The sequence below is a fragment of the Kogia breviceps genome, chromosome 2, assembly GCF_026419965.1.
Source record: "Kogia breviceps isolate mKogBre1 chromosome 2, mKogBre1 haplotype 1, whole genome shotgun sequence".
NCBI lineage: Eukaryota > Metazoa > Chordata > Mammalia > Artiodactyla > Physeteridae > Kogia > Kogia breviceps.
In genome coordinates, this window is record NC_081311.1 from 167,665,706 (window position 1) to 167,690,354 (window position 24,649).

At 37.4% G+C, this 24,649-nt stretch overlaps 1 protein-coding gene across 18 annotated transcripts in view; it reads right to left on the minus strand.

The window, feature by feature from the left end:
* Positions 1-15,124: 15,124 nt before the first annotated feature.
* Positions 15,125-24,649, minus strand: part of HYCC2 (hyccin PI4KA lipid kinase complex subunit 2) — a 71,661-nt gene continuing 62,136 nt past the window's right edge. For 9 of the 18 annotated variants that reach the window (XM_067026538.1, XM_067026537.1, XM_059053383.2 and 6 more), the window contains one exon: positions 17,524-22,834. In XM_067026538.1, coding sequence (XP_066882639.1) covers positions 22,233-22,834 — 602 coding nt within the window. In that variant the 3' untranslated portion in view covers positions 17,524-22,232. Of the gene's footprint in view, positions 22,835-24,649 lie in introns of all 18 variants that reach the window. The other 9 variants (XM_067026542.1, XM_067026549.1, XM_067026543.1 and 6 more) reach the window with 2 other exon arrangements.

The following is a 24,649-nucleotide window of genomic DNA, read 5'->3' on the forward strand; positions in this document are numbered from 1 at the left end:
AATAGGAAGTGGAGTTGGCTGAGAGCGACGGCTCTGCCCGCCAGTTGGTGCCGGCCTGATGGCCTCGCCCACAAGAAAACCGAAGAAAACGAATCCCTAAGCGCTGGGTTCTGGGCTTTGCTTTTCCTCTTTCCGTTTCCGGTGAAGGGAGAAGGAAGTGTTGGTTAGATCTGAGGAAACTGGAGGAGTTGGAGTGGGCTGAGTGGGCTCTGTCTTGACGCAATCTTGAAAGTGTTCATTGGTTTCTCTTTATACCTTCTTTTGAGGAAAAAGATAATGGGAATGAATTTGAGTTAGCTTACTTATTTATTTGTTTGTTTATAACTTTACCTCATTTGGCGTGAAAGGTAGGATCAAGTGCATCTCAGGGGTTTGGGGTGGGGAGGCGGGGAGCAATGCTCTCTGGTAAGAAGAGAATTTCGGCTGGGGCTCTGAATGTGGAGATGGGAATCAGACTGCTAATAGGATGAAGAGACAGGGAAAATAGAAGGAATAGACGAGGAGAAAGCTGAAGAAAAAGATAATGAGGAAGAAAAGGAATGAACCTCATGGAGTAACAGTGTCACCCACTAATAATACGATTTTATTTGGATTCATTTATTCATTCAAAACAAAACCTGCGTACAAGATAATAACTTTACACTTTTGACCGAGCTGAGCACCGTCTCTGCCCTCACAGTAGATCCTATAGGGGAAGATACTGAATAGACAATATAGAGAAAAATGCTATGATTTGGGAAGTCCAGTGTTTATTGAACCACTGGCAGGAGTATCTAATTAAAGTACAGCGGGATTCAGGAACAGTCTTCTTGGAGGAAGAGATATTTAAACTGAAACCTGAGGACTGAGTAGCTTTAAGCCAGAAAAAGAGGAGGGGTAAATTTTTCCAGGTAGAAGGCCCAAATCAATATAGTGGGTGTATAAAGGGCCAAGAGGCAAGTGCCAAAGTTGGATCTGTTGTTATGAAGGGCTAGTTTGGCCCTTAGGGCACTAGTCAGATTTGTATTGGAAGATCGTTCTGGATAAAGGAGGTAAAGAGTGGGAGCAGAGGGAAGGAAGAGACAGTTGGAGTCACACCATTTTGGAAGCTGTTTAGGACATCAGATTGGGAAATGGAATTGGTTGTAGCCTGGATAGATCAGTATTCCATTTTGGTTAGCAGGATTTAAGAAAACAAAAGAGAAAGGTAATTTTCTCTACATTGGAGATAAAGAATTTGAGGGGCTGAGTAGAGAGAAGATGAAAGAAAACGTAGCCAACAGTTAACAGTGAAGTGCTTGAAAAGTTCTTAAAAATGTGAAGATCTGGGAATATTTAATATTCAACTGATATGTTCTTTATGTTTCTATGATGTAAACTCTCTTCCATCTCCCCCTCAAATCTTCACTAAACTCTTCTACAAACTCAGAGGACTTGGTGTGAGTGGTGGGTTTTGATTTTTTTTTTAATGGTATATGTGTGGAAAATAGAGGGAAAGAGCTGCGTTTCCCTTCTAGATTGATACTAGGCTAGATAAAAACAAAGAGCCATACCATTCAGAATGGAGATCCAGAATTCAGAAGTGGTAGGAAGTTGAAGATAGAGGTGCTCATAAAATGGCAACTCCCACATGTATTCACACACAACATTTTGTGTAGAACATTAGATTTTTCCATGAGAAAGAGAGGACCAAGTCAATTTTGTGTATATCTTAAGGGGGTAGAGATGCCAGCAGTTAATTGGGTTATAGTTTGAAATTTAGGGCCAGGCTTTAAAAGTCTCTAATAGAATCTGATTAAACATGGTGAATTGAACACTATCTTGAAATGCCACTAAAATAACAGAGTCAAAAAAAAATTTTGAAGTATAAACATACACACAAAAGAACAGGAAAGGAAGTGAGATAAGTTAATAAAATTTGGGAAGATGTATGGTGATCAGGCAAAGCAGAGTAAGCTGAAACCCAGGCCAGCGAAGGATGACGACAATAAGTCTGTTCCTGTTCCAGAACTCCAGTTAGTCTCAGGAATCAGTGTACAGGAACCTCTGAAGTCAGAAGAGGAGAATGGGACTGAGAACTGGAGGAATGGTCAAAGTCTGAAACAAGGAACAATTTGATCCTAGATCTCTTGTCATACTTAGCATAATAGCAGGCGTTTACAAGGTGAACCAGAGGATTGAGACTCAACAGAGTAGAAATGAGAAGTCATACTGAGTTTGGGGGTGGGGGTGGAACTGGAAGATTATGTGGGAGACTAGGAATTTTCTCTTGTTTGGCTCCCAGAGCACTGGCAACTAGTCATTTATTTAAACACTTTTTCTTCAGAAGACTAATCAGAAGATGAGGAGGCCCCAATGGGAAAAGCCAGTTGATCTGCTGATCCACATTGAAACCTGCTAGCTGATAATCCCTGCCCCTGCAGGCAGACTTTCCAGTCAATTTTTGCTTCACCAAGCTTTTGAATAAAGCCTCAATTCTGAAAGAGACAAAACAAATAGACCAGGAGCAAAAAGACTATGTAGGAACCAGAAGAAAATTTATTCTGAACTGTAATTAAAAATACCTCAGAGATAAAGACTTTATATCTATAAAAGAAGGAATATAAAAAAGAATGTGGGTCATCAAGTTTAGATTTCTAAAGAAAAATAACTTAAAGTTTTAATTTTTAAACAGCAGACTGCAGCATCAAGATAACAGGTCACATTTTTCTTCACCAATGATCTCATGTGTCAGCACAACAAATCAGAATGTCTTTATGTATTTCTTCCTCAGAAGATGACTGAGTTAAAAAATGTGAAATCATTTTTTCAAGTTTAATTATTTTTATATTCAAACAAGAGTTTTTACCCAAACCATATTTTAGAAGATCAAATTCAAGAATACCAGTTCCTATGTTGCAAATTGAAATATAACTTAAATAGCTGCATAGATGTCAGTGAAAGATCTAGGTTAATCAACCAGGACCAGGTAGTTCTTGCGGACAAGTTAAGAGATATTTGCATTCGTTCCTAAATTTGGGAAATTCAATTAACTTTTGTTTTTATTGCCAGTCTTATGAAAAGCTTTATATTGATACTTTTGCTGTTTGAAAAAATCCATTTTGTCTTTGGGTCTTCTTTTTTGAACTGTTCAGTTTATTCAATGAACTCTGAGCGCCTACCTGTACCAGGAACATAGCGCCCAGGTATGTCCCTTACCCTTAAGATTCTAGTTGGGTAGAAGGAATCAGATAATTTCAATACTAAGGTGTTAAGTGCAAAGATAGAATTTACTGAGAACTGCTAGGACAAATACCATTTAGCTCAGCCTGGTGGGTAAGTGAGTAAGAGGGTGGGGTAGCAGCATAAAGGCCATTCCAAATTTAAACGATAGAGAACAGGGGTGGAGAAGGAATTTCAGGAAGAAAGTATGGTAATACAAACTGGGCGTGGTAATACAAAGTTTGGTGTTACTTAAATCTTAAGCGTAAGTAAGAATGATAGGAGAGGGACTTCCCTGGTTTTCCAGTGGTAAAGAATTAACCTTACAATGCAGGGGATGCAGGTTCAATCCCTGGTCAAGAAACTAAGATCCCACATGCCATGGGGCAACTAAGCCCGCATGCCACAACTACTAACCTTGCGTGCCGCAAACTACAGAGCCCACGTGCCCCAGAGCCTGCACGCCACAACTAGAGAGAAGCCTAAGCACCATGTTGAAGAGGCTGCGCACTGCAGTGAAAGATCCTGCATGCCTCAACGAAGATCCTGCATGCTGCAACTAAGACCTGACACAGCCAAAAATAAATTAAATAAATAATAAATAAATCTTAAAAAAAAAAGAATGATAGGAGATGGGATGGGAGAAGTAAAGGCCAGGCTAAAGAACATAGAATTTATCCTCTGTGATGGAACCATTGAATAATTGATAGGAGTTTTATATTAATCACTAAAGGAAGATAAATTTGAGAGGAGCACGGGGTCTAGTTAGGAGGCTATCAAAGCAGTGTGGATATGAAGTAAGGCATGAATTTGAGCTGTAGTAGTAAAAGTTGAGAGGAAATGATGGATTTGCAAAAAAAAAAGGCAAAGTCAGCAAGATTTGGAGACTGGTTATAGAGGTAAGGGAGAGGAAAGATATAATTCCCAGGTTTCTGGTTTGGTTGCTTGGGTATAAATTCCCAATTGTGCTATGAAAGAGAGATTACAAAAAGAGGGAAGGAGTAGAAGAATTGAGTTTAGCTTGAGGCATCTTGACCTTGAAGTGCCTGAGGGATATTCAAACATCCTGCAAAAAGTTGGATATGAGTTTGAAATTCATTCAAGAGGTCAAGGCTTCGAGAGAGAGATCTAGGGGTCATTAGTGTATAGATTAAATCCAAAGGGGGAAAATTAAGAATTACCCAGAGATGTTGGGTACAATAAGAAATTAAGTGAGATGCTTCATCTTCTGAGGCAGGCAGCGAGGGTATGAGGATAGTTGCAGATATAGTTGTTCTTTGAAGTGGTAGGTGAGAAGAGGAAATTGAGTGTTCTAGCTTGATGACCTCCATTTTATGGAGGAAGCAAGAACTGAAGCTGCTGAGAAAGTGATACTTAAAGTGATAAAGCTTTGGGACAGAAACTGAAAGGAATAGAACTAGGGCAGGCCAAGAAGTACAGGACCTCAAAGTGTTGGGGCTTAAGTTTGGGGCCAATGAAATTGTACTGATGCCCATAGTGTTCAATGGCCTCATTAACGTATTAGAGAAGGCAAATTGCAACATTGATATGAATGAATATTTTTTTTATGGAATGGATTACTGCCTTTCTTATATTGTCATTACTGTTTTATATTTCTTTAGGAAAACATTCTTACTGAGTCAGTGGTTCTGGATGGAAGAAGGAAAGTTTAGGTATGAATGCCAGAAGATTGTCATAGGATTAAAGAGAGTCTTCAATGATGACTGCACATGAGAATTACCTGGGGAGCTTTTAAAACTACTGATGCTGGGCTTCCCTGGTGGCGCAGTGGTTAAGAATCCGCCTACCAATGCAGGGGACACAGGTTCGAGCCCTGGTCCGGGAAGATCCCACATGTCATGGAGCAACTAAGCCAGTGCACCACAATTACTGAGCCTGCACTCTAGAGCCCGTGAGCCACAACTACTAAGCCCACAAAGCACAATGACTGAAGCCCGTGTGCCTAGAGCCCGTGCTCCACAACAAGAGAAGCCACCTCAATGAGAAGCCACACACCGCAACAAAGAGTAGCGCCCACTCGCCACAACTAGAGAAAGCCTGCATGCAGCAATGAAGATCCAACACAGTCAAAAATAAAATAAAATAAATTTATTAAAAAAAATAAAAACAAACTATGGATGCTATATTCCCAGAGGGTATGAATGTGGCCTGTTCATCAGAATTAAAAAAAAGAAATTCCCAAGGGACTTCCCTGGTGGTCCAGTGGGTAAGACTCTGAGCTCCCAATGCAGGGCTCCTGGGTTTGATTCCTGGTCGAGGAACTAGATCCTGCATGCATGCCGCAAGTAAGAGTCCCCATGCCGCGACCCCGCAGGACCCCGCAGGCCACAACAAAGATCCCGTGTGCTGCAACGAAGACCCGACGCAGCCAAAAAAAAAAAAAAAAAAAAAAATTTCCAGATGATTTTAATGTTCAGCTAGGGGTGAAAACCACTGAGCTAGGGAGAATGAAAACTGGCAATAAATTTTTATCAGATATGGGGCTTCTCTAGTGGCGCAGTGGTTGAGAGTCCGCCTGCCGATGCAGAGGACGCGGGTTCGTGCCCCAGTCCGGGAAGATCCCACATGCCGCTGAGCGGCTGGGCCCGTGAGCCATGGCCGCGGAGCCTGTGCTCAGCAACGGGAGAGGCCACAGCAGTGAGAGGCCCGCGTACCGCAAAAGGAAAAAAAAATTTTTTGTCAGATATGAAATGACCTAGATGCTACGTATTAAACACACACTTGATAAGGGTACAGTAAGTCTAGAATGTCAGTGGCAGATGCCTTGGCAAGTAATTTCTACTGAGAGATATTTAAAGGTATCAATTGATTTTAATCATGCTCAGCAAAGAAAAGTGTTACCTCTTAGCGTCTAGGAATAAAAGAATACGGTAACCAGAAGCTATTTTATCTGCCAGATTTTCTTGAACCAGGGATAATGAGGCCTTCATAAATCTCACACAAATTATCAGTGAAAGATTGGCAGAGTAAGCCCTAAAAAATGGGAAACTAGATATAATCTTCAATTCAGAAATAATTTTACAGTGCATAACACCATTACTTATAGCAGCTGATAATAAATTAATGTCTATAGATTTCTTAAAATCCTGTGATTAATCTTTTTGAATGTAATAGTGCTTTTTAGTTAAATTATACAGATTCAGAACCTAAGTTTGTACTGGTTAACATAATCTGCCATAAAAAAAAGTTTTCATCATTCAAGGTGTACTAAACATTGTTCCCTAAGACAAAGTGCCAAAAGTGATTGGCCCTTCAAGTTTTAAAAGTCAGTACCACCCCTTTCTGATATAACATTTTGAACAAAACTAGGGCTGTTACCACAGATTATATCCATCCTATTTGGATTATGACCTAGGGCCACAGTTAGACCTTTAGAGGCCCTAAACACAAAAGACTTTTATTTCTACCCTCTCCCATGTAGTTTAAAATAACATTAAATCATAAAATAATTTCAAGTTAGTCTAACAAAATACTGATTTCTTCCCAAGTTACCTGGCCACTTTTTTCCAAGGTGGTTGGGAGGAAGGAACTAAAATATTTTTAAGTTCTGTATTTGGGAGCCTCTTCTACTTTATTATGGTCTAAACCAGATTTTCTCAATTGAGGTTCCTCATATGAACCACAGAAACACTATTTTCTCATTTCTCCAGAGAATGGTACATAATTAAGAATAGTACACAATTAGAACCATTGTATATATGTAGGACAAAAGTTAATTTTTTTTTTTTTTTTTTTTTTTTTTTTTTTGCGGTATGCGGGCCTCTCACTGTTGTGGCCTCTCCCGTTGCGGCGCACAGGCTCCGGACGCGCAGGCCTAGCGGCCATGGCTCACGGGCTTAGTTGCTCCGCGGCATGTGGGATCTTCCCGGACCAGGGCACGAACCCGTGTCTCCTGCATCGGCAGGCGGATTCTCAACCACTGCGCCACCAGGGAAGCCCAAAAGTTAATTTATAACTATGGATAACTAGGGTATTAGGACTCAATTCTTTCATGGATTTAATTTGCCTGTTAGTTATCTAGCTCTACTGAGGTCAAATCTCCCGTTCCTTCCCAACTCCCACAGGGGCCTTGGCCTTGTGGGGATAGGGCAAGTGTACCAATAGCTGAGAACAATCAACATTGTATGAAGCAGTATCTTGATAGTTAAGTGCATAAGTCTGTGAGCCTGAGTGTCTGGGTTCAATCTCAGCTCTACCATTTACCAGCTCTGTGACCTTGGACAGATGAACTTTCCTTTTCTTATAAAGGAAGAATAACTACTTATCAGACACTTGTATTAACTGAATATTGAATTGTGGCACTTTCATCAAAGTGTTTAGAACAGTGCCTGGCACATCCTAGCACTGAATAAATGTTGTTTTTGTTTACTTCATCTTTGGACCATAAATTATTGTGACCTGGACCAGACTTGCATGTGTGTGGAGGGATAGTGCCTCCATTATCTTATTAATATTCACTATTTTATTACAGTACCTTAAAGTGACCTTCCCCTTTGTACTTCCTCTGTATTTTCTAAGGTTTTCAAAATGAGCAAGTAATACTTTTTTTTTTTTTGGCTGCACTGCATGGCATGCGGGATCTTACTGCCCCGACCAGGGATCAAACCCGTGCCTCCAGCAGGGGAAGCGTGGAGTCTTAACCACGGGAATGCCAGGGGAGCCCCAAGTAATACATTTTTAATAAAAGGAAAATTGAAACTTCCTAACTAATGCAGAACTAGAGTTGAGGAGGAAAAAAAAACAGGCTTGGTGAGTTGCCTTAAGCCACTCTTTTGGAACTGCTAATCAACACCAGCAATTTTGGATTAAGGCATAACAAGATATAGAAGAGAAAACAAAGTTTTGGTCCATCATTAAGGAATAATAGCCATAAGGAACAGGTATAGAAGAGATTTTTCTAGGGAGTGCATGTAAAGGGAAGGGAAAAGGAGGCCTGGGGTTCAGCCCTTCATTAAACCCATATTCCAAGAGAAGGCTAAAGTATTACCTTTAGAAAAGACAATGTGGGAAAGAGTGAAAAGTTTATTGATTAGAGAACTAACTGCTGGTAAGACTGTCAGGAAAACAGGCACTTTCATACATTGTTGAAGAGTGTAAATGGTACTGTCATAATGATGGCTCCTCTTATAAGGACCCAGGAAAGAAAATTAGTTCTAACATCTCAGTATTAGAAACAGTCGTGGGCTTCCCTGGTGGCGCAGTGGTTGAGAACCCGCCTGCCAATGTAGGGGACACGGGTTCGTGCCCCAGTCCGGGAAGATCCCACATGCCACGGGGTGGCTGGGCCCGTGAGCCATGGCTGCTGAGCCTGTGCGTCCGGAGCCTGTGCTCTGCAACGGGAGAGGCCACAACAGTGAGAGGCCCGTGTCCAGCAAAAAAAAAAAAAAAAGAAACAGTCGTGCTTCACCTGAGAAGTTGATTTGTTCTATCTTAAGGATATCTGAAAATCACATGACTAATCTATGCCTCTTTGTATTTGGCTGCTATAAAGTTGAGAGAAATTTGTATCTCAACAATAACATAAAAGTATGGAACACATTTTATGTATTAATTTCACTCCTGCCTACATGTTATTTCTTATTTTGGGTGCTATATGTAATTTCATATATTGCCTTAATTTTATAAATTTCCTTAATAGGGTATCATATAAATTAAAAAGTTCAGGGAGATAGGTTCAAGATGGCAGAGTAGAAGGACGTGCACTCACTCCCTCTTGCGAGAGCACCAGAATCACAACTAACTGCTGAACAGTCATCGACAGGAAGACACTGGAACTCACCAAAAAAGATACCCCATATCCAAAGACAAAGGAGAAGCTGCAATAAGACGGTAGGAGGGGCGCAATCACAATAACATCAAATCCCATAACTTCTGGGTGGGTGACTCACAAATGAGAGAATGATTATACCACAGAAGTCCATCCACTGGAATGAAAGTTCTGAGCCACACGTCAGGCTTCCCAACCTGGGGGTCTGGCAATGGGAGGAGGAATTCCCAGAGAATCAGACTTTGAAGGCTAGTGGGATTTGATTGCAGGACTTCGACAGGACTGGGGGAAACAGAGACTCCACTCTTGGAGGGCACACACAAAGTAGTGTGTACATCAGGACCCAGGGAGAAGGAGCAGTGACCCCATAGGAGACTGAACCAGACCTATCTGCTAGTACTGGAGGGTCTCTGCAGAGGTGGGGGATGGCTGTGGCTCACTGTGGGGACAAGGACACTGGCAGCAGAAGTTCTGGGAAGTACTCCTTGGTGTGAGCCATCCCGGAGTCCACCATTAGCCCCACCAAAGAACCTGTATGTAGGCTCCAGTGCTGGGTCACCTCAGGCCAAACAACCAAAAGGAAGGGAACTCAGCCCCACACATCAGCAGACAAGGGGATTAAAGTTTTACTGAGCTCTGCCCACCAGAGCAACACCCAGCTCTACCCACCACTAGTCCTTCCCATCAGGAAGCTTGCACAAGTCTCTTAGATAGCCTCATCCACCAGAGGGCAGGTAGCAGAAGCAAGAAGAACTACAATCCTGCAGCCTGTGGAATGAAAACCACACTCACAGAAATATATACAAAATGAAAGGCAGAGCACTATATACCAGATGAAGGAACAAGATAAAACCCCAGAAAAACAACTAAATGAATTGGAGATAGGCAGCCTTCCAGAAAAAGAATTAGAATAATGATAGTGAAGATGATCCAGGACCTCAGAAAAAGAATGGAGGCAAAGATCGAGAAGATGCAAGAAATGTTTAACAAAGATCTAGAAGAATTAAAGGACAAAAAACAGGAGATGAACAATACAATAACTGAAATGGAAAATACACTAGAAGGAATGAATAGCAGAATAACTGAGGCAGAAGAACGGATAAGTGACCTGGAAGACAGAATGGTGGAAATCACTGCTGCAGAACAAAATAAAGAGAAAAGAAATTAAGACAGCCTAAGAAGCCTCTGGGACAACATTAAATGCACCAACATTTGCATTATAGGGGTCCCAGAAGAAGAGAGAGAAGAGAGAAAGGACCCGAGAAAATATCTGAAGAGATTATAGTCGAAAACTTCCCTAACATGGGAAAGGAAATAGCCACCCAGTCCAGGAAGCACAGAGAGTCCCAGGCAGGATAAAGCCAAGGAGAAACATGCCGAGACACATAGTAATCAAACTGACAAAAATTAAAGACAAAGAAAAATCATTAAAAGCAACAAGGGAAAATGACAAATACATACAAGGGAACTCCCATAAGGTTAATAGCTGACTTCTCAGCAGAAACTCTACAAGCCAGAAGGGAGTGGCAGGATATATTTAAAGTGATGAAAAGGAAGAACCTACAACCAAGATTACTCTACCCAGCCAGGATCTCATTCAGATTCAATGGAGAAATCAAAAGCTTTTCAGACAAGCAAAAGCTAAAAGAATTCAGCACCACCAAACCAGCTCTACAACAAATGCTAAAGGAAAGTCTCTAAGTGGGAAACAAGTGAAGAAAAGGACCTACAAAAACAAACTCGAAACAATTAAGAAAATGGTAATAGGAACATACATATCAATACTTACCTTAAATGTGAATGGATTCAATACTCCAACCAAAAGACACAGACCGGCTGAATGGACACAAAAACAAGACCTGTATATATGCTGTCTACAAGAGACCTACTTCAGACCAAGGGACACATTCAGACTGAAAGTGAGGGGATGGAAAAAGATATTCCATGCAAATGGAAATCAAAAGAAAGCTGTAGTAGCAATATTCATACCAGATAAAATAGACTTTAAAATAAAGAATGTTACAAGAGACAACGAAGGACGCTATATAATGATCAAGGGATCAATCCAAGAAGAAGATATAAATATTTAAAGATGTAATATAAAGATGTAAATATATATGCACCCAACATAGAAGCACCTCAATACATATGGCAAATGCTAACAGCTATAAAAGAGGAAATCGACAGTAACACAATGATAGTGGGGGACTATTACACCTAACTTACACCAATGGACAGATCAACCAGACAGAAAATAAGGAAACACAAGCTTTAAATGACACAATAGATCAGAGAGATTTAGTTGATATATATAGGACATTCCATCCCAAAGCAGCAGATTACACTTTCTTCTCAAGTGCACATGGAACATTCTCCAGGATAGATCACATCTTGGGTCACAAACCAAGCCTCAGTAAATTTAAGAAAATTGAACTCATATCAAGCATCTTTTCCAACCACAGCGCTATGAGATTACAAATAAATTACAGGGAAAAAAACGTAAAAAACACAAACACATGGAGGTGAAACAATACGTTACTGGACTTCTGTGTTAGCGCAGTGGTTAAGAATCCACCTGCCAATGCAGGAGACATGGGTTCGAGCCCTGGTTCAGGAAGACCCCACATGCCATGGAGCAACTAAGCCTGTGTGCCACAACTACTGAAGCCTGTGCACCTAGAGCCCATGGTCCGCAACAAGAGAAGCCACTACAATGAGAGGCCCACTCACTGCAGCGAAGAGATCCCCCACTCGCCGCAACTAGAGAAAGCCCGTGTGCAGCAACAAAGACTCAATGCAGCCAAAAATAAATAAATTTAAAAAAAAGAAATATTGCAGCTTCTGCTTTAAAAACAAAAAAACAATCCGTTACTAAATAACCAAGAGATCACTGAAGAAATCAAAGAGGAAATTAAAAAATACCAGAGAAAAATGACAATCCAAAACCTATGCAATGCAGTGAAAGCAGTTCTAACAGGGAAGTTTTTAGCAATACAATCCTACCTCAAGAAACAAGAAAAAGCTCAAATAAACAATCTAACCTTACACCTAAAGGAAATAGAGAAAGAAGAACAAACAAAACCCAAAGTTAGCAGAAGGAAAGAAATTATAAAGATCAGAGCAGAAATAAATGAAATAGAAACAAAGAAAGCAATAGCAAACATCAATAAAACTAAAAGCTGGTTGTTTGAGAAGATAAACAAAATTGATAAACCATTAGCCAGACTCATCAAGAAAAAGAGGGAGAGGACTCAAATCAATAAAATTAGAAATGAAAAAGGAGAAGTTACAATGGACACCGCAGAAATAAAAAGCATCCTAAGAGACTAATACAAGCAACCCTAAGCCAATAAAATGGACAACCTGGAAGAAATGGAAAAATTCTTAGAAAGGCATATCCTTCCAAGACTGAACTGGGAAGAAACAGAAAATATGAACAGACCAATCGCAAGTAATTAAATTGAAATTGTGATAAAAAATCTTCCAACAAAGTCCAGGACCAGATGGCTTCACAGGTGAATTCTATCAAACATTTAGAGAAGAGCTAACACCCATCCTTCTCAAACTCCTCCAAAAAATTGCAGAGGAAGGAACACTCCCAAGCTCATCCTACCAGGCCACCGTCACCCTGATACCAAAACCAGACAAAGATACTACAAAACAAGAAAATTACAGACCAATATCACTGATGAATATAGATGCAAAAATCCTGAACAAAATACGAGCAAACAGAATCCAACAACACAGTAAAAGGATCATACACCATGATCAAGTGGGATTTATTCCAGGCATGCAAGGATCCTTCAATATATGCAAATCAATCAATGTGATACACCATATTAACAAACTGAAGAATAAAAACCATATGACCATCTCAATAGATGCAGAAAAGCTTTTGACAAAATTCAACACCGATTTATGATAAAAACTCTCCAGAAAGTGGGCAGAGAGGAAGCCTGCTTCAACATAATAAAGTCCATATATGACAAATGCATATCAAACATCATTCTCAATGGTGAAAAACTGAAAGCACTACCTCTAAGATCAGGAACAAGACAAGGATGTCCACTCTCACCACAATTATTCAACATAGTTTTGGAAGTTCTAACCACAGCAATCAGAGAAGAAAAAGAAAAGGAATACAAATTGGAAAAGAAGTAAACTTGTCACTGTTTGCAGATGACATGACACTATACATAGAGAATCCTAAAGATGACACCAGAAAACTACTAGAGCTAATCAATGAATTTGGTAAAGTTGCAGCATACAAAATGCACAGAAATCTCTTGCATCCCTATACATTAACAACAAAAGATCAGAAAGAGAAATTAAGGAAACAATCCCATTTACCATCGCAACAAAAAGAATAAAATACCTAGGAATAAACCTACCTAAGAAGGTAAAAGATCTGTACTCAGAAAACTAAGACACTGATGAAAGAAATCATAGATGACACAAACAGATGGAGAGATATACCACGTCCTTGGATTGGAAGAATCAAAACTGTGAAAGTGACTATATTACCCAAAGCAATCTACAGATTCAATGCAATCCCTATCAAATTACCAATGGCATTTTTTTACAGAACTAGAACAAAATATCTTAAAATCTGTATGGAGACACAAAAAACCTGAATAGCCAAAGCAATCTTGAGGGAAACAAACGAAGCTGGAGGAATCAGACTCACTGTCTTCAGACTATACTACAAAGCTACAGTAATCGAGACAATACAGTACTGGCACAAAAACAGAAATATATATCAATGGAACAAGGTAGGAAGCTCAGAGATAAACCCACACACCTATGATCAATGACAAAGGAGGCAAGGATATTCAATGGAGAAAAGAGAGTTTCTTCAATAAGTGGTGCTAAGAAAACTGGACAGCTACATGTAAAAGAATGAAATTAGAACAGTCCCTAACACCATACACAAAAATAAACTCAAAATGGATTAAAGACCAGACACTATAAAACTCTTAGAGGAAAACATAGGAAGAACACTCTTTGACATAAGTCACAGCAAAATCTCTTTTGACCCACCTTCTAGAGTAATGGAAATAAAAACAAAAATAAACAAACGGGACCTAATGAAACTTAAAAGCTTTTGCACAGCAAACTATAAACAAGACAAAAAGACAACCCAAGAATGGGAGAAAATATTTGCAAAATGAATCAACAGACAAAGGATTAAACTCCAAAATATATAAACAGCTCATGTAGCTCAATATTAAAAAAACAAACAACCCAATCCATAAATGGGCAGAAGACCTAAATAGATATTTCTCCAAAGAAGATATACAGGTGGCCAAGAGGCAATGAAAAGCTGCTCAGCATCACTAATTATTAGAGAAATGCAAATCAAAACTACAATGAGGCATCACCTCACACTGGTTAGAATGGGTGTGCTGGAGAGGGTGTGGAGAAAAGGGAACCCTCTTGTACTGCTGGTGTGAATGTAAATTGATACAACCACTATGGAGAACAGTATGGAGGTTCCTTAAAAAACTAAGACTAGAACTACCATATGACCCAGCAATCCCACTACTGGGCATATACCCTGAGAAAACCATAATTCAAAAAGATACATGTGCCCCAATGTTCACTGCTGCGCTATTTACAATAGCCTGGTCATGTAAGCAACCTAAATGCCCATCAACAGACGAATGGATAAAGAAGATGTGGTACATATATACCATGGAACATTACTCAGCCATAAAAAGGAACGTAATTGGGTTATTTGCAGAGATGTGGATGGACCTAGAGACTGTCACACAGAGTGAAGTAAGTCAGAAAGAGAAAAACAGATATCGTATATTAACGCATGTATGTGGAATCTAGAAAAATGGTACAGACGAACTGGTTTGCAAGGCAGAACTAGAGACAGAGATGTATAGAACAAACGTATGGACACCAAGGGGGGAAAGCATGGGGTGGGGTGGGGGTGGGATGAATTGGGAGACTGGTATTGGGAGACACATATACACTAATATGTATAAAAGATAACTAATAAGAACCTGCTGTATTAGAAAAATAAATTTAAAAAGTAAAAAGTTCAGACATGCATAAATAAAATTGCATGCTTTGAAAAAATGCAATGAAGGACCATTTTAAGCTATGAAACTTAGGTAGATATAAAATTAACTCCAGGAAACCCAGTCAAAAGCCAAATAAAGCTGTATTTTATACTGTACAAAAGAAAATTTACATTCTTAATATATCTAGATACATCTAGGGAAAAATTACACATCTCTCAAGAAACACAATATTTAACATCTTACATGTTTCTGCGTTGCAGACTGTTAATGAATTTTATACATCTTTATTTACAATAACTTAAAATATTTTTTCATCTCTGACAGATATTTACAAGGTCAACAGTGACTACATTTCACATTTCAACAATCAACAGCATTAACCAGTTCAGTAAGACAGTTAAGATAATGGCTTACATGCACCAATAAATATGATCTTAAATGTACGTTTTTTTTCTTCAGTTCTGAAAAAAAATGAATGTTTTCACTAGTCCTAGTTTGAAAGGACGTCAATAGAGATCATATTTTCTTCATGCCTAGCCTATTTAAATTTTAACCAGCACTATTCTCTGAATACTTGGGAAGTTTACACCAAGCAATAGGTTGATGCTGGTTAAAAGACAAGCAAACAAAAATGCAAGAGCTGACCTATACAATCTATATCCTTTTATGAAGCAAACATGTGAAAGTGGGATATTTCCTGTATACTTGTCCATTGTGACAGAGATCAGACTACCTAATGTTACAGCATTAAAATCTTTTCAGAAATTGTAGCTCAGGAAAGCCAAATTATTATGAGAAAGTGGGAAAATAATCTGCACCATAAAAACTGTTTCACTTAACCAGTTAAACTGAATGTAAAGCCAGCAAAATTTTTAGAATAAGAATCCATTGTAGTTAATGAACTTATTACAAATATTTTAAAACCAACAAAGAACATTGAACATAGCTCTCAATTCAGTTTGGATGGTAAAACTTAAAAAAACCCACAAAAATCTACATTAGTAATTGTTAGAAAGCCAATCTTTTCTAAGATAGCTGATCAACACACTCATTACTTTTTAGCTACCACCTGATATGAAAAAAAATAATACATATAGCCTGTTTGGAACATCAGTTAATATACAGTTTTATATTTTCAAAAAAAATTATTTAATAGTTTAAGTATATCCATTCATTCTTATTAAGCTATACATTTAAAAATGAGCATTTCAGCTTTCTGAACCCAATCCTGTTTTTCTGCAAAGAAAAACAACAATACCCAGAGTGATCATGTACATAAATATGTAAACATACTGTTTTAGCCAATATCATATTTACTAGATATAATTGACATTGCCCATTTAAAAGATACATTTCCATAATTTACCCAATTTTATTTTTAAAAAGTCACAATATCATACAATATGCCAATTTTAGGAATTCCTCCCTCCCCCTTTTATTTAATACTGATGAGCAGAATCTTCAATCTGAGTTAAGGAGACATGAAAATGTGCCATAAGAAATAACATGTGGGCTTAACCTTTCACTAGTACTTTTGCTGGAAGTATAAATGTTGACATTTTACCAACATGATAAGAAAACCTCAAATGGAATCTTGTAAGTACTGTATATCTGTTCCAGATGGAAGAACATTTCCCCCAGGGCTAGAAATCAATCCTTTATGTTAAAGGGGCCCCATTCCTTAACAGTTAGGTAGTCCAAAATTTATATTTGGTTAATACATTTTCTTTGGTAAATTTTATAATTTATGAAGATGTGAAGAACTTCCTCTGATATAATTAAAACGGCACTTTGACACTCAAATACAGCAAACCAGATTGATATCAATTCTGTAGTTGGGGATGGATTGTCCAATTAAGTTCATTTTCTTTGAAAACAAAAGACTTTCTTTACTAAACCTACCTCCCAGGTATGCAATTATGAAAAAAAGACTCATTTATACTTTAAGCTACACCTAATTCTCATTTTGGGGGTAAAATCTATATTAAACAGAATAGCATAATAGCAGACATACGAATGTGACTTAATTTGTAAACAATTTCTTAAAATCCAGAACTTACATATCTGTACTATGCTGCCAGTTATTTCACATCATTCCCAGCTTTCTGCTAATGTCTATCCTGAACTGTTTGCTCTTGTGTGTATTTCTCATGTGACTAATGGCAAAGACTACAAAAATACTGAAGAGATTGAAGTTAACCAAAATTTTGTGGTTGTGTGGTCAGGCTCAGAAGTAATGTACCTACATGGGCAGGGGAAGGTTGGATGATATGACTCCTCTAATTGTAATGGGTTAAGATCATCACACAAATTTCTGGCATCGCTAAAAATCTAATATAGTTTAAGTGCATATTGGTTGACTCTATGAATAGTATTTCCTATGTATGTTCAGTGCCAATATGATATACCCATTAGGTACACAACGCAGGTAATACTAAAATTTATGTCTTACATTTATCAACATGACCACCTTGGCAATGGAAAGTTGTACCAATCTGGTGATTCATGATTTTTTTTTTTAGCATGTTAACAGTTTTACACTGCATTTCATCTTATTATCTGGCAAATATTCTAATATTTAGAGTTTAAGCTATCAATTATTTCTAATTGGTTTTCAATTTGTTTCTTAAAAGCACTTAAAAAATTAAAATATTACAAATAAGTGTCTCAACCGACTTCGTGTTTGAAACATGACAATAATCATTCAACTTGAAAGATAAAAAGTCTAGATTCAGACTGTTTAACGTAGCCATAGTATAGAAAAGTTGCTCTGAAATTCTTGTAGATTTTCTGACGACTAGCATGGCCTTTAAACATTTTTAAACTGAAAAACAAGTATGTAACTTAATACTGATTAAAAAAAAAACATAAATCTCACTTTGTAATCTAAGATCAGAAATGGAAAGATCTTCCTTGCCAGTGTTTGTATAGTGTACTACCCACTAAAGACAGATACTAGTGTTTTTATTTACAAATGAACATGCACAGAAGTAAATGAGACAAATGATTGTCAACAACTGAAGTACTCAAAAAATGGACCCATACTAACCTATCCAAGTGAGGTAGCAAAAACACCCCACTTCATTAAAAGAGTCACAAAAATAGTGCAAACAAAACAATTTGAAAGAAGTTATTCTCAGTATTCCAGTGTCTAATAAATAATTATAATTACTTTAAAACTACTAAGTGGAGTTTGAGAATGTAGGCTGGAAATATTGAGCTTATATAGCTGAGACTACTGCAACTAAGATATTTTATACTGTATATACACCTTTAAATGACATGGTTACCATTCTGTTATGGAACCATAAGCTTCACACTATATACCTTTTTCAATCACATAAGGAAATATTGCTGTTATCTATCTGCTCTGGGAACAAATAAGGTCCAATCTCTTTACATTAGAAATTGTGGAATCAAATTTATTTAATCTTTACTTTGCAATACTCCACTGTGCAACCACTGTGCAATACAATTAACTTGCCATCTAGGTGACTGTGAAAGCTGGCTGATTGAAAAATAACTTAAGATAGCTAGAAACACTGATCAAAGTCATTTCACTGGGTTTACTTTTGCATTTAAATAAATCCCCAGAAATATAATCAACTATAAAATGGCAGCATTCAACTGCTATGTGGCAGAAAACAGTAAGGCATAAATTAGAATAAGAAAAATGTATCTATCCTTATATCTGTGGTATAGATACCTACATTTCCAACAATTCCCCATCTATGTTTACTACTCTACATTTTTTTCTGGATTTACTACCTTTCTTCACATGCTGTATTCACCAACTACTAGACCAGAACTGTAAAGAAGCTACAGAAGTGGAGAGTGTTACATTTACCATAGGACGAGTAAAAGGAGGCAGTGGGGTGTTAATACGCATTCAACGGGAGACAGGAGTTTAATTCTGGCTCTGCTTCTTAGTTATGTGACTTTGATCACATTACAGCCTTTCTGAGACTCCGTTTCCTGAGGATGGATATGGAGGGGTGGGTGCTGGGAGACTGGCTAGTTTATCTCTACGGTCTCTTTAGCACAAAAATTCTGATTCTATAATAAACAGGCACAGGAGAGTCATCAGGAGGTTTAACAGTGGTGGTAGGGGTCAGGATTTCAAATTATAACCATCACCCCCCTCCAGATTCTCAAAATATTTTTATATTTAAAAATCTTACTTCCAAGGTACCTTTCACTTTACACTTGGTTTGTTCTAGAACACGTAAATGTTCTAGTAACATGATTTCAAATTAATGTCATAGAGAAGAGTTCCCAAAGCTTTCAGATATTTCTTTGTATTTTTTAATCAAACCTGGCAGAGATGGCATCAATCAAATTGTTTTGTTACAGAAAACAAGTATTTTCTCCCTAACTAGCTTGTCCATAAATGGAAGAACTTTTTAAAATGGAAATTAGGAAGTATAGAAACAAAAGGTTTTTAAAGGATAAAGCGTGAATATTGCTGGCATATATTTGTAACAGCTGTATATCTGAAAACTTTTTTACATTAAATGCCAATAAATAATGCAAATGAATATCAAAAATCTCTTAGAAAATGTGACTTATGGTTTATGACTGACTCATTCCATTTTAACTATATCTTGCACAGGAAATCTGTTCTAAGACCCCGAATGCAAAATTTGAACTAAATGAAATATTTCTTCTTTGGGGCCAAATTATATCACTTAAAAGAATGGAACACAAATGTTAGAGGGTCATGAAATATTAATAGCTATGTATATGTACAAAATATACATGAATACACATAGAAATAAATGAAATTCTCTAAGGTGAAAGTTTTTCAGAACGAACTTTTCAGGTATAACATAAGATTTCTAACAAACCAGAGGGAGAGCTTATTATATTTATTATAGCCTTTGCTGTAATTTGGTATTATTTGGTATTTTTTTATGCTTTAACTAAAATCATGCTAGATTTAGATGCCAATAAATGCACAACGTGTTGAATTAAAAACCACCCCCTTCAGTCTCTTAAATCAACCAGACATTTCCTCCATAAAGTGACTGATCTCCAGACATGGCCAAGATCTCACCCCCTGGTAAGTACAATGCTCTTTTCCTTTCACACCTGAAACTCTGTATGTTATAGACCTTTACACCTCATTTATTTGGTTGCTTTTAATTCATTTATCTGACATCCCTTAGTTAAATTAAAAGTAAGGGATATCTAAAATATTCTTTGTGATTTATATATATACACACTATACACACACACAAACAAACATATATATACACAAATCAACAAATCTCTGTTTATCAACTTTTAGCTTTCCCCCGGACTTTGGCAATGTTGCAGGTAATAGTTCAGGTTCTAGTTTTCCATTTTCATGTGAGCTGAAAAATATTACACACCACCAAATTCAAACAAGCATCTCACTGTTCTTATAAAGATTCAAACAGAAAGTCCCTTATAAAAACCTCTTACAATAAAAGGCGGGGGAGGGTGGGATAGGTAGATTTTTAGGTGTGAAAAAAACAAGAGGCATTTTTCTGGTTATTTTATTTATCAAAATCTATTGTAATTTTAATCAGTAGAGATAATATTTTAAACTTTGTTAATTAGGAGAATACTTGCTTTCTATAAATTCAGTATATTTTTCTTTCACAACAATAAAATAAAAATGTCTAAATGTACAAAGCACTAATCACTCTGACATACTGTGTGGAAGAATGTATAGCAGTTCAAGTCACAATACACTGATTTTCAAAAACCAATATATTTTCTTCTATTTCAATCAAGCATTAGAGCCTGAGACCCAGAAGAGGTCATGATGAAACCTTATCCAACCAAATCAGAACTAAAAAAAAATTTTTTTAAACCAATAATGCACTTTTGTAGCCTCTTAGCACAGTTACCAAATGCTACTTACATACATTCAACCTCTAGCTTACTGGCATGATTTTTTATAAAAATGAGAAACTTTTGCAGATATATGATTAGAAGGTACACAAATTGCATTACATTAAACACAAAGGCAGTGTGGTCCTTGTAGGAGAAATCAAGTCAGTACCCCCTGGTAGAAATGTTCTATAAAAATGTGTCACATTGAAGCATCAGTGTTTTCAGCCAATTATCTGTCCCTGATGTATTTCCTTGGAGTATATGATCTATCAGGACTTCAGGTTTCTTAATTCAAAATATCTGACTGAATTTAGGTACATCTAGAAAGCAGCTGAAAGGGTTTCTCCAATAGTCTGACATCACAGAAAGTGGGTTGAGAAATCCCTCTCTTTACCTGAAGACATACCTGTTCTACTTCAGTCGTCAACAGCTCACAAAGGAAAAGAAAAAAAACAATCAAAACTTCCCCTCACACACAATCCCACACAAGCTAAACAAAAACTACCCCCTCCCCCCATAAAACCCCAGCACCAAAGTGTCAATCATTCCTGGGTAATAGAACATGCCCCTTGGATTCTCTGATTTATTAGCTGTTCAAACTTGAAGGACAGAAATGACCTTATGTCCTTGTGGGGAGGAGGGAAGACATGTTAATAATGACTCTAGAGCCATTGAGAAAGTGCATTATCTATTACACAATCAACTTAGAGCCCTGTCCTCCAACAAAGGCCACAACTTGATTTAAATGCCTCAGTAATTGAACATTTTGTCCTCGAGATAAAGGAGATGGGGGAAAAAAGAGCCACCCTCGTTTTAATGAAAAAGTGCAGCAGTCTACCACCTTTCCCCATGCTTCTCAAGAAAATAATTGCACAGACTCAGAGAAGTCCAAAGTCATAGCAGAATCTCTGAGGCACTCCTGGTTAAGAGAGAAAAAATATGACCCAGTAATCTTCATAGATTATGAGAACAAACCCGTTTTTTTTTTTAAACAAAAGTTGAAGAATCATTCATAGGGATCATATACACCATTTCCTCTAACATAACCTCAGTCTCACAGTGTTGAAATGGGACCGATCAGCCTACGATGGATTGCACTTCACCCAAGGAGAAAGGAAGGTGTGGAAAACAAACATTTTCTACTGCTTCACAAACACATTTACAAGGAATAGGTGAAGAGAAGATATAGGAAGGAGGGAAAAGAAAACCTTATTGCTGTTTCCATACAAAATACAGTATGAAGATACCTAAACTAAATCAAATCTGTTTATGATGACCAATATTTTCACAAGTGGGATGAAGTGTCTTGCACATGAAATGTTCAGTTTAGAAGGTAAGCAGAAAGATGAGAGAGGATGTCAAGACTACACCTGGGATATTAGCTGCATATTGAAACTTGGGGATCGAGACTGCTTGGTTAAGGGAGCTCCTGGGCTGAGGAGCTCTTTACCTTCTCCAGCTTGACCTAGCCGGTCTTCCTGCAGACTGACAGTTGAATATCGATTAGCAGTGTTAGATGCTAAATTAGTAACACCCTCAGTGCCAACCCCAATGCTGGTACTTGCTTGACTGCCATTTACATAGTCAAACGATTTACTTGAGGAAGCACTGGCTGTCCGGATTAGACTTATACTATTAGTTTTTGGCACCACCTGGCCAGCAGGCAGGCTCAGGTGTTTCTTCATCGGCGTCAGCTCAATTGAATCTACACTAAGATCAGTTGGTTGCTGTACATACTGCCTGCGAACTACTGAATCTCGAGGGCTCTCACTGGATTTGATAGCAGAAGTTGTTTCTTTATCCTTGGCTGAACGCCCAGTTGCTACTTTCCTTAAGTTTCCCCTCTGAGAAGAGGAGGATGATTTGGTCCCAACTGGCTGGCTGCTGAGGGAAGCCCCTGATGAAAATCCTTCATCTGCATCATTCAGGTTTACCGACTCCTCTCCTCCATTCACACCCTCAGCACCTAAAAAACAAATCAGACAGACTCAGCAATAGCTAAATTAAATAAGAAGCAGCTGTGAATAACAACTCAACTGACCTTATCTCCTAGGTAATGTTTGCTATAGGTCAGCAATGGCCCTGCCTATCAACACTTCCCCTAAATCATTTAGGGGAAGAAACATTAATCTATACAGAATTCTAATGTTATTCATTCTATTCATTTAGCTTTAATTAGGCTAGCTTTTGTAAAACTCTCCACAAACAAACCTAGCATACTATCAATATTTAGACTCACAAAACAACTTAAGGTAAAATACAATATTTTGTTACATAAATCTTTACGATACACCTTGTCAATTTGAGGTGACCATATCTATTTAAAAAAAACAAAAATTTTTCCTCATATCTTCCTTAACCTATCATAAAATAGAACTTACAAATGAGACCCCCTTCTAATTTCAGTCACCCAGAATAATGTCAAAAACTCATCCCCAAACCCTTTTTATCTACAATGAAATTTTATATTTATTCAACAGCTAAGTGCTTCTAAATGGCTTTAAAACTTTTAACATGGAACTAGTACATTTTCTAACTCTAAACTAAAAACTCTAGATTGCTTCCAGTAACTTCATATTCACATTTTGTCTTATGAAAATCTCTACTCACTGGTTTCCATATTTTCTTGATCGATTAATGTGAAAATATTTGATTATCAGAGAGCAAGGGTAGGGAACCAGCAGGGATACTGAGGAAGAATTTTTACTATTTTATAATATATAAATAATATACAATAATTTTTATATGATGTATTTCTATAATATTTTTGGTACTGAGATATTGTTGGGATCACAAAATACTATAGTGTCTCATTATGCTTTATGCAGAAACTTCAGTTAATGAAAAGAATCCTTATCTTGGGATTTTGTAAGAAAGGAAGCATATATAATATATTTAGCTTGGGGTTTCCAGAAAGCCCAATTCTCTTACTGAAAGTATGATCAACATTCTCTTAGAAAGTAGAACATTTGTTTCTTTCAAAAACTGATAGCAGTTTGCTACCTTTTAAATATATTTACCAGACTGTAAGAAAGTTAAATCTGAATCTACATATAGATATCAATATTATAGTTAAGGTAAAATGTTAGGAAAGAAATCTGAAAAAACATTACTTTGAGATACGAGTTACTTAAGTAAAATATACATGAAATACTTAAACACAATCTTTATTTAACACAGTACCTGAAAAAAATAAAAATGTTTTCTCATATGGATTAGTTATTTCTTTCCTTCAAAAGAAGAATGAACTAGGCTATCCTTAAAGCAAAAGGCATCTTATTATATCCAGCAGTTTAACAATCTTTATTCATCATGCAAAGCCATATGAAAATGCAGCTGACACCACTTCTCTCAACCCCATCTTCAAAAGAACCGTATATAATGTACAGCAAAACAAAAACTTTAAATTATATTTATATGACATCATCTTAGCAATTTATTTACAATTACTCTAAAGAACTCCACAATGCCCAAGAAAAGATAGTTACTGGTTCAGAATTAATATCAGTAATATAAAACTAGGAGTGAACAGAAATGTATCATTGGGTATATATATGGTTAGGAAAGGAGACTGAGAGACTTAGTGCTAGCTTCTGAATCTTGCCACATGCAGATCTGATGCCCAAGCAATATGGCCATAAAGAGATGATGATAACATAAAAACCACCATGCAAGAGAATCTACTGATATTTTATATACTAAGAAAAGCTATTTCAGTATAGTGGAACACTGAATATACTTTAATCACAAGCGTTGTCCTCAGTTTAGTAATAACTTTAAA